The sequence below is a fragment of the Daucus carota genome, chromosome 1, assembly GCF_001625215.2.
Source record: "Daucus carota subsp. sativus chromosome 1, DH1 v3.0, whole genome shotgun sequence".
NCBI lineage: Eukaryota > Viridiplantae > Streptophyta > Magnoliopsida > Apiales > Apiaceae > Daucus > Daucus carota.
The window spans coordinates 9,164,724-9,178,024 of record NC_030381.2 but is presented as its reverse complement, the minus strand read 5'-3'; the positions used below and the strand labels follow the sequence as shown (position 1 = coordinate 9,178,024).

The following is a 13,301-nucleotide window of genomic DNA, read 5'->3' as shown; positions in this document are numbered from 1 at the left end:
GCTCGGATTTATACTACAATAGAGTAATTATAATACAATATGCATAACATTGCAATTCTATCATGGTATGAGTATGAGAGCATATTGAAGTTGTTTCGCTTCTGGTCAATCAATCAATTCATTATCACTCTTGTCGCTGTTTCTGCATTTCCGCTTGATCATGTCGTAAACAGATTATCATATTTCATTTATGTAGTTTTTCATTTTAATTTTAATTGATATCGATCTAGAACCTTATGTTTATGGCTTTTTGTTGAATTATCATCGAATTTACATCAATTTTTTGTACAGGTATGTGCTTGAGTCATTATTTTATAGTAGAATGATTGATGATGGTAGAAGGGGTTGAATATAATTTTTGAGATTTTTTATTTTTTGTAACTTGTATTCGAAATTGAGAAACAAGAGATAAATAACATAAAATTATGAAATAAAAGCTCTTTCAAAAATTTGAAGGGTGGGATTCTTTATCCAACTGAGAGAGTTTTATAATGAAGAACTTTTCTTTGGAATATAGCTGCTTACTAGTTACCAAAATCCATTTATGACTCACCCATATAGCTAAACAAACTATAAACCACAAGAGATGCAAGAAAACTCATGTAAATGGAACAAAATTTGTAAATTTCGAAAATTTACCCAATAAAACAATCTTATATACACAATCATTATGATACAATCATACAATCTCTGACAGATAGAACAACAGCTGCTCTGATTTTGCAGGAACAAACCAGACATGACACTACTTCAAATAACAGAACAGAAAAATTACCAAAGAAGCAGAACAACAGCCAAATATAGGCATGCCAAATTCAGTAGATTTCTCGTCACTAAACGGATAATAACAGTAGAACGGGAAGAAAATTGCAGGCAGTCTTAGTATTAGATCGACTAATGCATCTTCGATAAAGTCCTCTTGCCACAATGTTTCTTCATTTGTATTCCAGTATCATATTGTTCTCAGGTGCTAATCCAATACAAGCCCTCAAAATAGGGGTGATCACGGTCTGGTTTAAACCGCAGAATCCGCATAAACCAATCCGATATTAATCCGATCCAAACCGAAACCGAAATGAGGTTTACGGTTTCGGTTCGACTAATTTAAAAAACCGTGGTTTGTGGGTTGGTTTTGGTTTTATATTAAACCAACCCGTTATAAAACCGAACCGCATGTGTATACATATAATATAAATATTTAATATTATATATATACAAAATATTAGTTTTACATAAATATATTAATTTTTTAGTTTATACTTGCTAGGTTGTCTAGTTGCTTACCTTATCAATACCAACTACAAGTCATATCAATTCGGTATTCCACGACTTCGGTTCAACTTTATGCATTTTATTAGACTAAAATTTGTATTTAATTTAACTATGTGAAATTATGTAAATTGAGACAAAATGATCCTCTATTTTCTAGTATTATTCATGAATTCTCATTTCTGATTATAAGCCTTAGTCATAAACCGATCAATCCGCTTAACCGAACCATTAAAAACCGAACCGCTTGGTCCGGGTTAATTGGTTTGCGGGTCGCGGGTTGGTTTGAGATTATAAAAAACCGCTAATATATGGTTTGGTTCCGGTTCTACCTCCAACCCGAACCAAACCGGACCGCGATCACCCCTACCTCAAAATATTCTCAAGCATTGCCCGCTGCTTTGCAAGAGCATTCACCACTGGTGTGCCCGGTGGCACCTGTTTGTATTATGATCAAACAAATACATAACAATTCACTCACTGCTAAAATTATATTTTCAATATATCAGCATTAATTTGTGTTTGTCATTGAGTAGTTGCTGAAAAATAAGGGTGCAAAAAATATTAATTTGATGTTTGCTTGTAATTTTTATAAGAACATGAACATATATCAGTGTCCTTGGTCTATAACTCAAGTTTAATGCTGACTAAAGTTACACTTTTCTTTAGCTTGTACTCAAAAAGTTTGTATGATTGCACTAGCACCGCAACCAATGTGAACATGTGAAAATTAGGTTAAAATCAAGGTAACTTACAAGAGGAGCCTTGGTGAGGTAGCTCAGAATGGTGGCCACGGGGTGGGAGGAGTGATATTTTCTCTGCAAATATCTTAAAAATATGTAAAGTGAATTTTTAACTACAACACAAATTCAAAACGATGAATACCGGATTGTTGATGTTTAAGAGACATGAACCTCTCCCTCAACTTTAAGCTGTATGCGAGTACTGAGCTCAGCAAGAAGGACCAAGTCCAAGATAATTGGAGCAGCCAAGAGGGAATCCTCACACATGTTGTGCATCACAATGGTGTTGGTTCCCCCATAAATATCTCTGAAGTATACTAATCCATCGCCCTTTTGCTATCGCCCATATATGGAACATACTGCACCACAATCAACAGATGATCAATATTCATCAATGAACAACAAGTTCATTTTTTCAGATACATTTAATCAGTAAATATTAAAACGGACTTTATCTAGTAAAATAAAATTACCTTGATCACAACAACGTGATCAGGGTGCTCTCCAGGCTCATAAAGAATTGCATTACTAGAGACCATGTCATCGACCACGTTGCTCTTGGATATCTCTTTTGAGCGGAAAGTTTGAGGAGCTGAGAGATTCATGCCATCATTGTTACCGAGATGATTGTAGCTCACTATAGATGTTGGCTGCAATTATATTACTCAATATTAGCATATACTAGACCGTTTAAACACATAAATACATAATAGTACATCTCATTAGTTTGTTAGCCAACATATATAAATACCTTAATACTAGCACCAACAAGAAAATCAACAAGCACAGACTTCATTTTTGTCTGGCCACTCTTAAAGTCATCCCCGCCAATCAGACTGTTCCTCCTTATGGCCAAATCAATCAACCCTGCAACATTTTAATTTGTAGAAGAAAAAATAATCCCTTCGGGGAAAAAAATTATTTTTCTCTGGATAAAGTCTCAATTAACATCTAACTTTTATTGTCGTACCTGGAACAAAAGTGTTTTGTGGGCTTCCGTTGATAAAAGGCACATTTTCAAGAACACAAGCTAAGGAAAATAGAGTGGATGGAGAAAACTCTGCTTCATTATTCTCCACTTAAGCAAAAAGGTTCTCCTCTGTGTCATTTAGCCCCACAATTACAATATTGTATCTCTCAGTGTTTGTAGTCCATAGAACCACTACCTTATCTACATTTTTGGCCTCCTTAAACTCCCTATTTCATTTTGAGAAACAAATATATGTTTAAAAAAAATGACTGTTAAACGCAAAAATCACCATGAAGACCCGACGCATAAAATAAGACTATGATAGGCTCAAGATTGGACCAAGCCCAAACTAGCTATGTCAATCAGAAGAACCCACTTCAAGAAGATTGGGCGTGCCTTATCTTCAGGGCGCGCCAAGTTGTAGCTTACAGACAAAGATCGTTATTTGAAGGGCAGGAGGAGACATATTTTACCCAGGGGGACACCCTTAGGTGTATATGGGCTCTACTGTTAACTTGTCGAAGACTCTATCTTGTAGTCTGAGGAGTTGTCCTCCTTGGGAGATAGAGAATGAAGATTAGAGGAGGCCTTGCTCTATAGTCTGGCGAGTTGTCCTTGTCGGGGAGCTTGTGGAATCTTCTCGAAGATATGCCCTGGAAGGCTCTATCTCTGTAGTCTGGCGGGTTGTCCCTGTCGGGGAGTAGAGAAGCGTCCTTGCATTTGGGGTAAGTTTTGGGTGCTCGAGAGTCTACAAGGCCCAAGACTAGGCCTCATCGTATTGGGCCCCTTTCAGGAGGAAGACAGCAGAAGGGGAACCTAATCCTATTAGGTTTCTTAGGAGAAAAGAACTACGTACTGGCTTGATCCCCTATAAATACAGGGGTACGTAAGCAAATTAGGAGGACACGAGTTGGGAGCATCTGAAAGCAACTCAAAGCCCTAATCTCAGTCACCCCTAAAATTTCATCACCACCGCTCAGCCACCGTCATAGATCTTGATTCCGGTCACGAACCTCGAATTTTGTTAACTATCAAATTCCCCCGTTAACAAATTGGCGCTGGAAGGAGGGGCTTTAGTTCTTTCGTTTGTGGAGGACAAACGATTATCCGAGGACGTAAACAAAAATGGTGATGTTTTATATACCTAAAACTTAAATACAAGCGTGAGTGGCGGCTGTGTTTCGGTGGTTTTAAACTCGTATCCATACCAGGCGTATATGACCACCAGAAAATTAACAGGAATCACACATCATCTTAATGTTAGGTTGCGTGCGGTTATCAGTCATGCGTCTGGCATGATGTTGTCTTCCGAGCCTAAAGAAGCAGCAAAGATAACAGGAACCGACGAGTGTATATCAGCCTCGTCTTCCACCGTTTTGGCTCGTCAAAGAGATAAGATCTTTCTTTTCTTTATTAATCTACTAGTTAATTAATTTTTTGCGGTTGTTTGTATGTATCATATATCTTGTATTTTTAGATCATCGTATTCATTGATGTTTATATAGATTATGTCTTAAATCTTTATACATGATGATATATGATTTTAGAAAATACTTGCGATATGATCTTACTGCCAATGGCGAAGAAACAAGAAAACAAAGACCGAGACATGGGACAGGATAACCACTTGATTCTGCACTACTGCTGTTAACAACCATGCAGCTGTATATCTTTCAACAATCTGATGAAGTCAAATTCTATCATGCTATAGTTACGTGTGTTGGGAGAGGACACTCGGATCTCTTCATGGGTCATCATTCACATGTTATGCGTGTTATAATCCCGCTAATTGGAGAGGGGTCTGGCTATGGCAGAATCTACAGGTTTGAGACGTTCAAACAACATGAAGATGGCTTGAGGATCTGTAAAAGATGACATGGCTTGAAGCATAGAGCAAAAGCTTATACGCATGGCTGGAGGCATCACAAACACACGCCAAAAGAGCAACATATATCCGATACAAAAGTAAAGATAGGAGGTAACAAGTCAGGAAACAAATAACAAGTAGAAAAGCAGGGCTGGTTTCAAGACATGGACTAGCTACCTGGGTTTAGAAGCTTCGATAAGTTTCCTTTCCTTCCTCTTCCATTTGTTTTAATATTTGTGTCACATATGCCATTATTAATTAAGCATCAATTTTCATATACAAGATACATGTATATTATGAGCATAACAACAGGGTGTATGAAATTAAAGAAGTGATGACTGGGGGTACACAGCAGAAGCCTGACAACTATTCCAGTTTTGCTCGGAAAGGTTTAGTCTTGGTACAAAACTAAGATAAGTGTGTCTTTTCTTATCTATTATAGTCTATTATTATAATTCTCACAATTGTTGAAATAATTATGCTAGGTGCTAAATATATTTTTTATCATGCAAGATCCCAAGCAAGATACAATTATTTAGTATTTTGGATGCATGGTTTAATATTAATACATTCTATGCAGTTATCTTTTAATATATATTTAGACTCATGCATCAATTTGTGAGTTGGTTCCGCTACGGCAAACTTGGTGTTGCTCCCCCTGTCTTTCATCTTCGATGGCATATATACTTCGGATCAGTTCAGGAGATCAGAATACATATATGTTACTAATTTCCCGATCATTATCAACATCGTGATGTATGTGTCCGCATAGCAGCCAGGAAGCTTGTTCGATGGCTAGTAACAGACACCAATGCTTCTTTACACTGGATCATCCTTGTCAGCCATATATTCGCTCTCATTATACAATCCCTTGCCGCGAATCTTGGAGTCACAACCAGAGTGCAACTTTCAGATTTATGCAAAGCTGAATATCCTTTACATGTAGAATACTATTTATGGTTGGTAGCTGAGGTTGCGGTTATAGCAGCAGATATACCTGAGTGATAAGGACAACCTTTGCGTTGAACATACTTAAGATAAGTTTTCTGCCTCGATTATTTGCCGCACCTACTTAAAATAATCTCTCGTATCATATATTTGTTTTTTGTTAAGTATACATATTTTATATTATTTTTGAATATATTATATGCACTAACGCTCTTAAATTTCATGTTTAAAGTATTTATTACGATATATTTGAAGGACATGACTTTTGTATTATTTAGAGAATGTAAGTGGCAGGGGCACAAAAATAGCAAAATAATTTCAAGAAGCTGCACTTGCTTGTGAAATAGTAGGAAGATCAAAGATATGAAGCTCTCAGTGGAGAGAAATTTTAAATCCGATCGAGATGAGTCCTTTTGTTCTTATTTTCCCCCTACTCTTGCGCACACCGGCATATATATTTTTGTGCAGGATAGCAGGATCCTAAACCTTGGAGCACCTTCAAAATTTATGTTGATCGACTCCTTAAAGAGATAAGTTCTCTTTACCTATTTATAAATTGATATTTATTCATGTCTTATCAAGAAATTCATGTAAAGAAAAGAGGAAGAAAGATGGAATGGAAGCCTGGCACTAAAAAAAAAAAACACATCGTCGGAGCTTGTGATGGCCGGTTAAAAAGATGTATAAGTTCTTCTTATGATAATGGTTTCATCTTTTAGTAATATTAACATAAATTCTTGCATTATAATATTAATACTTTATATATGATATTTTGTTTGTAAAAGAAAACACACGCATTGTAATATATATATACATGCTTGGAGGTATAATTTTTGGTTCAGGATCAACGCAGAGGCATGTTTCAGGAGCTTGGACGGGCTTTGACTTCACAAAATCAAAAAGAAATTACTATGAGTCATGAGGTGACACCAGTGGCAGCCCCCAAAAATAAAGATAAGACTTTCTTTTCTTTTATACAATATATTATTTCCTTTTTAATTAAAAATCTTAGATGTATATAGATGCATGGATTATTTCTTATTTTAACATGTAGGATTGTGATTGTGTACATGTTAAGGATATATATATATATTATTATTATTTTGGAGTTTGTTGTCTGTAGTACTCAATATGAAAAAACAACATGAACTTGATGATGGTGCATGCGAACACATCGGAAGAGACTACAACATGTCTTGAGATAAGTAATTACTTCTCAGTTTGTTTTTGTGATTTTCATGTAAATAAAATATTGCATGCATTTTTGCTTGTTAAACACGAAATTGTCATTAGTAGCTTTTTATATTAAAGTAATTAAGTTATGAAATTCTTAACTCGTGTCATATTAAATTATATTATTTTTATTAACAAAATAGTGGATGTTAGATATGTGCAACGCAGTGTTTGCCGGGTACCCTAACAAGAAAGAAAGTTGATGCAATGTCTCTATATATATATAGTATTATTTTAGAGTTAAAATTGATATAAGTGCAGTTATGATTTAGATGTTCAACAAAAAGATAAGTATTTTTCATTTTTATTCTTATTTAGTATATAATTTTTTTGTCATGCATACATTTATTCTTGGATGTATATGTTTTAAATTTGAATATCTTATGCATAATCAAATTATATATTTCTCTTATGGAGTATGGATTATTATTATAACACCACAAATATATTGATATATTTATGTGTGGTGTTTATATAATAAATATTGTGTATCTCTAACCTAATATTTTGTTTAGTGAGCTATTTTTAGAAGGGAAAAGAAAAAAAAATTCCGAGAATTTCGTAAGGTGAGCTCAGGATGAAAGTAATGTGAATGGAGAAGGATTAGGATATTTACAAGATGTGTCTCCTCCTAACAGTGTTCTCCTGAAATTCTCGAGAGGCGCGCCTTCCTTCTAACAAGACAAACCTTAGGCACAGGCGTGTTTCACTTCAATTTCATGGATGCTCAGATCAAATACACAACTCGACAGCAGACATCAGCAAATCCTCTTGCTCCGACATCGTCAACTCTTCTCGCCTCTTCATCAATGAATCTTCTTGCTCCGAGGAACACTCCGTCTACAACGATCCTTCAACCCAACAAGGATCAGGTACAATCAACATCGACAAATCTCATGAGGATCTTGACACATCATTCCCAATCAAAACCTCTCACCATTCTTTGCCAAAGTAATCAAGACTCCTTCATGCGCCAAGAACGCAACATCAGATCAGAAGTACCATGGCTCTCCACACTTACTCCAAACGCTTCACGTACATAATCTTCATACATCAAAGGGGTGACAGGTAAGACACTATAATTTCTTAATTGCAGGTCTCACGGGTGAAGCATATAAGGAGATGGAACAAAATCCTTGGCTGAAACTAAAGGAAGGAGCTAGGGATAATGTGAAAGAGAGAAAACGGGGGGCGCCTTCCCCTAACAGGGTGCGCCATGAGGTAAATACTAACCTTATTATTTTTCTAAATATAATTGTGTATATATAATTGTATACAGAGACTGTCTTCTCCAACCTGCATCTTTAAGACAAGTCGGAACCGGGGGGTAGTAGTTGTTAAACCAAAAATCCAACAGTAGGCGCACGATCAGGTGTCCAGAACTGAGATCCTAGTCAAAAACAATTGGAAGAATTTGCTTCACCATCAGGGCGCGCCACATACTCATCTAAGACGTGGTAGAACTGTAGAAGGCACGCTCGTCTCCTTCAGCCTCGGCTTCCCTGGCCTCGTCTCCTTCAGCCTCGACTTCCGCGGCCTCGGCCTCGTCTCCTTCAGCCTCGGCTTCCGCGGCCTCAGCTTCATCTCTCCTTCAGCCTCGGATTCCGCGGCCTCGGCTTCATCTCTCCTTCAGCCCCGGCTTCCGCGGCCTCGTCTCCTTCAGCCTCGGCTTCCGCAGCCTCTCCTTCAGCCTCGGCTTCCGCGGCCTCAGCTTAATCTCTCCTCCAGCCTTGGCTTCCGCGGCCTCATCTTGAGCCTTGGCTTCCGCAGCCTCATCTCTCCTTTAGCCTCGGCTTCCGCGGCTTCATCTTCATCGACTCAGCCTCGACTTCCGCCACCTCATCCTCAGCAACCTCGTCATCGTCTCCATCAGGCAAGCACTACCTTCACATCCATCAAGCAAATGTTGCCTTCATCTCCGTCAAGAGAACATCATCTTCACCACCGTCAAGCAGAATCATCTTCATCTTCAAACAACTTCTTCAACATCGACTTCAGAGGAATCTCCTTCATTCGACTCATTTGCACTTTTCAGACTTAGCTATTATACGGCAACATATGGCGCGCCAAGTTAAAGAAAGTCAACATCTTCTGCATCAACGAAGAACAACCAAGATAGGACATCTCAGGGGATAAAGGACATCAAGATCTCGTCGACATATGCAATGCCACCAAGATCTGGGGGGTAGTTGTTATACGCAAAAATCACCATGAAGACCTGGCCCATAGAAGAAGACTATGATAGGCTCAAGATTGGACCAAACCCAAACTAGCTATGTCAATCAGAAGAACCCACTTCAAGAAGATTGGGCGCGCTTTATCTCAGGGCGCGCCAAGTTGTAGCTTACAGACAAAGATCGTTATTTGAAGGGCAGGAGGAGACATATTTTACCTAGGGGGACGCCCTTAGGTGTATATGGGCTCTACTGCTAACTTGTCGAAGGCTCAACCTTGTAGTCTGACGAGTTGTCCTGAAAGGCCTTATTCAAAGGTATACTTCTAATCCTATTTTGTACAACCAGTAACTCAACTAGTGTCTGATAACCACTCAACTTGTAACTCAACCTGGAATCGTCTCTGATAAGTTATGTCAGTAGATAGTAGATAGTTTAGTTGGAATCAGTTCAAGAAAGTCTAGTAGATACAAGAATCAGAATGTTAGAAGAATTCCAAGATATCAGCTACAAGCCACTGGAAGAAGTTCAATTCATATGATCAAGCCTCGGTGTCAAATAAATTGTGTAGCAGTTCAAGGAGTTCAGAAGGTACAAAGATTCACGTATTTATTTCATCATAGATTCCATATGTGTACTTAAATGAAGAAGAACTAGAAGACAAAGATTCGAAGACCCGACCACAGCTCAAATGTTTAACTGATGGAGAATATTCAATTTAGTTAGGCACAGATGAACCAGACAGTACATTTGTGTGTCAGCTATTTATATTGAATATTTAACATCAAAGGAAGGTGGTCGTTCAAGCCAAGTGATAATCAAGATGAAGGCTCAAGACATTTGCTTTCTGGAATATAGAGTTTTTAATTAATTCTTTGTTAAATAATTAATCTCTATTAATTTATTTAGTTATTAAATTAATTCAGTTAGAATTAATTTGATAATTAAGTTTATTAATAAGTTAATTGATTTAGAATTAATTTACAAAAAGAAAGCAAAAGAAAGAAGGCCAAAAGGAAGGACAAGGAGACCGCCGCTCAGACCTGTCTAGCTATGGGAAAAAGAATTATCACCAACGCAATGGAGTGTGATATATTCTTAATGCTGGAAACCCGGTTGGAATTGATTTATATTTTTCAAAGCAAAAGGGATCCGGTTCCAGACCCACAGGAGACCGAATCTTAGACTTGTCTGACTATAAGGAAAAAGAATTATCACCAACGCTATGGAAAGTGATATAATCTTAAAGCTGGAACCCCGGATGGAATTAAAATATTATTTGCAAGGCAAAAGGAGTCCGGTTCCTGGCCATCTAGAGACCGCAGCTTGGACCGTAAAGATTTATATATATTAATAAATATTTTAATTAATTAGAAAATTATATTTATAAATGTCTAATAATATTAGATATTTATTTATATAATGTTAGATATAATTGATGATTACTAATGTTCTTAAAGTTTGTTTTAGAACAGGAATCATCAGAGTTTAATCTGGAAGCTGATCAGAGTTTAGTAAAGTCTGACAGAGTTTGATAAAGTCTGACAGAGTTTGATAAAGTCTGACCAGAGTTTACATAGTCAAGATTCGTCAGAGTTTACACGTGGAAAGAGCTCAGAAGCGGATATACTTCAAGGAAGGATAGAAGCGGAGGAGTGATTTACTGGCTATGGAAACTAAACAGAAAACTGGAGCAATCTTTGATTGATAGAATTTATAGCAGATTTATAGGATATCAAATCAGAGATTGATTTTGTAACTGTGTCTATATAAACACAGATTAGGGTTACTCTAGATGAGTTGAGTTATCGAGTACATTGTTTAGAACCCTAGCAGCTCTTAGTGATACAATATAAATCACTGAGAGAGTTTTTGTAACCATTAAAGCTTTGTGAATATAAGAGTTTATTGATTTCAATCTCTCATATTGTCTTACTGTGTTACATATTGTGATCACTATATCATATTATATAGTGAGTTTATAGGACCTAACAAGTGGTATCAGAGCTAGCTCTGTTAAGATTACTACAGTGAGATCTTAATCACAATCATGTCTGAAAAATCACAAGCTTCATCCTTTAGAGTTCCAGTTATTAAGGCATCTGAATATCCAGTCTGGAAAGAGAGAATGATAATATTCTTAGACTCTGTTGATCCAGAATACCTTGACAGGATCTTTGATGGACCACATATGCCCACCAAGCTCTCTGTTGGGCTTGTTGATGAACCTCAGAAGATGGTTCCAAAAGAAAAGAAAGATTATACCCCTGAGGACATCCTGTCAATTGGTAAAGACTCCAAGGTGAAACACCTTCTGCACAGTGCCCTTGACAATGCAATGTCTAATAGGGTGATTGGGTGCAAAACTGCTAAACAAATCTGGGATGCTCTGGAAACCAGATGTCAAGGAACTCAGGCCATAAAGAAAAATAGAAAAACAATCCTTACACAGGAGTATGAACACTTTGACTCAAAGTCTGGTGAGTCCTTGACAGATCTGTATGACAGATTTGTCAAACTGCTGAATGACTTATCTCTGGTGAACAAGGAATATGATCTTGAAGACTCAAACCTCAAATTTCTTCTGGCTCTTCCTGAAAAGTGGGATTTGAAAGTTACCACAATAAGAGACAATCTTGATCTTGGAGAAATGTCTCTTGATGATGTTTTTGGAAGACTGAAGACACATGAACTTGAGATGGAGCAAAGAAGCAAACGTCATGGAGGCAAATCAAAGTCTGTTGCTCTGAAAGTACAAGAGGAAGATGCTAAGAACAAAGGAAAAGCTCATGTCACAAAGTCTGACATTGAGTCATCAAACTCTGATGACTCAAACTCTGATGTCTCAGACTCTGATGACAGTGATGATGAAATGATGCAGTTAGCAGCATTGATGGTGAAAAGCTTCAAGAAATTGGCCTACAAAAAGTTCAACAAAGGCAAAAGTTTTTCAAGGAAAGACAGAAACTCTGACAGAGTTTATGATAAGAAGAACTTCAAGAAGAATGAGGGCAAGGAAGGGAAAGCTGGAAAAGCTGACAAGTATACCTGTTTCAACTGTGGTGAAAAGGGTCACTTTGCATCTGAATGCAAGAAAGCCAAGAAGGAAAAAGAAAAAGCCTTTATCACCAAGAAAGGAAACTGGACAGATACATCTGATTCAGAAGAAGAAGTCAATTATGCTCTGATGGCAAACACTGACAACAACTCTGAATCTACTGCAAAGGTACCTCATTCTACTCTTGCCTTTGATACTGAAGATATAACTGAGTTAAGATTGTTTCTTAAAACTTTGCATACCAGCTTTAGAGATCAGACTTTAGAAAATGAAAGATTAAAATCTGAAACTCTAAGTGTAAAGAAAAGGAGTGATTATCTAGAAAAAGAATTAGTTCAGATGTTGGAAGTTCAGAAAGAAAGAGATGATGCTGTCATTGTCAAAGATGAATTATTAAAGAGGTATGCATCTCTTCAATCAGAACTTGCTAAGGAAAGGGAAATCATTAAGACATGGACTAATTCAGGCAAAACTACTCAGGATATCTTAGGTAGTGGAAACTGGAAGAAGGGACTAGGTTACACTGATAACTCAGAAGCTGAGTCATCAAAAACAGAGTTTGTTAAAACTCAAAAACCTAAGGTTAAACCTGTTAAATTTGTTGCTGAATCCTCTAAGTCTAAACAGAATAGACCAAAATCAGAGATTAACAACAATTTAAAATCTGATAAGCCCAAACAGGTTAACATAGGACTGATGACTCAGAAACAGCTTAAACATAAGCTTAAAGAGGTAAAGTCTGATAGCAAAGACAAGGAGCCTAGGAAAAATAGAAATGGCAAGGTTGGAATAGACAAGAGTAATAACTATATGCCTATTCCAAATGCACCTAGGAAGACATGCCATAACTGTGGGAATACTAATCATCTTGCTAATTTTTGCAGGAAGAACAAGGACATTAACTCTTTACCTACAAAGTCTGGAGTTAGAAAAAGTAGTATTAGATATAAACCACAAGATCCATGTTTTCATTGTGGTAGTTTATGGCATTCTATTTATACTTGCAAAGAATATCATAGTTTGTATTATGATTATTATC

The 13,301-nt window shown here is 37.0% G+C and overlaps 1 protein-coding gene across 1 annotated transcript in view; it reads right to left on the bottom strand.

Annotated features, from left to right (window-relative positions):
- Nucleotides 1–646: 646 nt before the first annotated feature.
- LOC108217744 (inositol-3-phosphate synthase) overlaps nucleotides 647–13,301 on the bottom strand; it is a 53,872-nt gene continuing 41,217 nt past the window's right edge. The window contains 8 exon segments of the mRNA XM_017390627.1: nucleotides 647–987; nucleotides 1,640–1,707; nucleotides 2,025–2,087; nucleotides 2,184–2,311; nucleotides 2,314–2,371; nucleotides 2,486–2,662; nucleotides 2,764–2,879; nucleotides 2,983–3,209. Coding sequence (XP_017246116.1) covers nucleotides 936–987; nucleotides 1,640–1,707; nucleotides 2,025–2,087; nucleotides 2,184–2,311; nucleotides 2,314–2,371; nucleotides 2,486–2,662; nucleotides 2,764–2,879; nucleotides 2,983–3,209 — 889 coding nt within the window. The 3' untranslated portion in view covers nucleotides 647–935.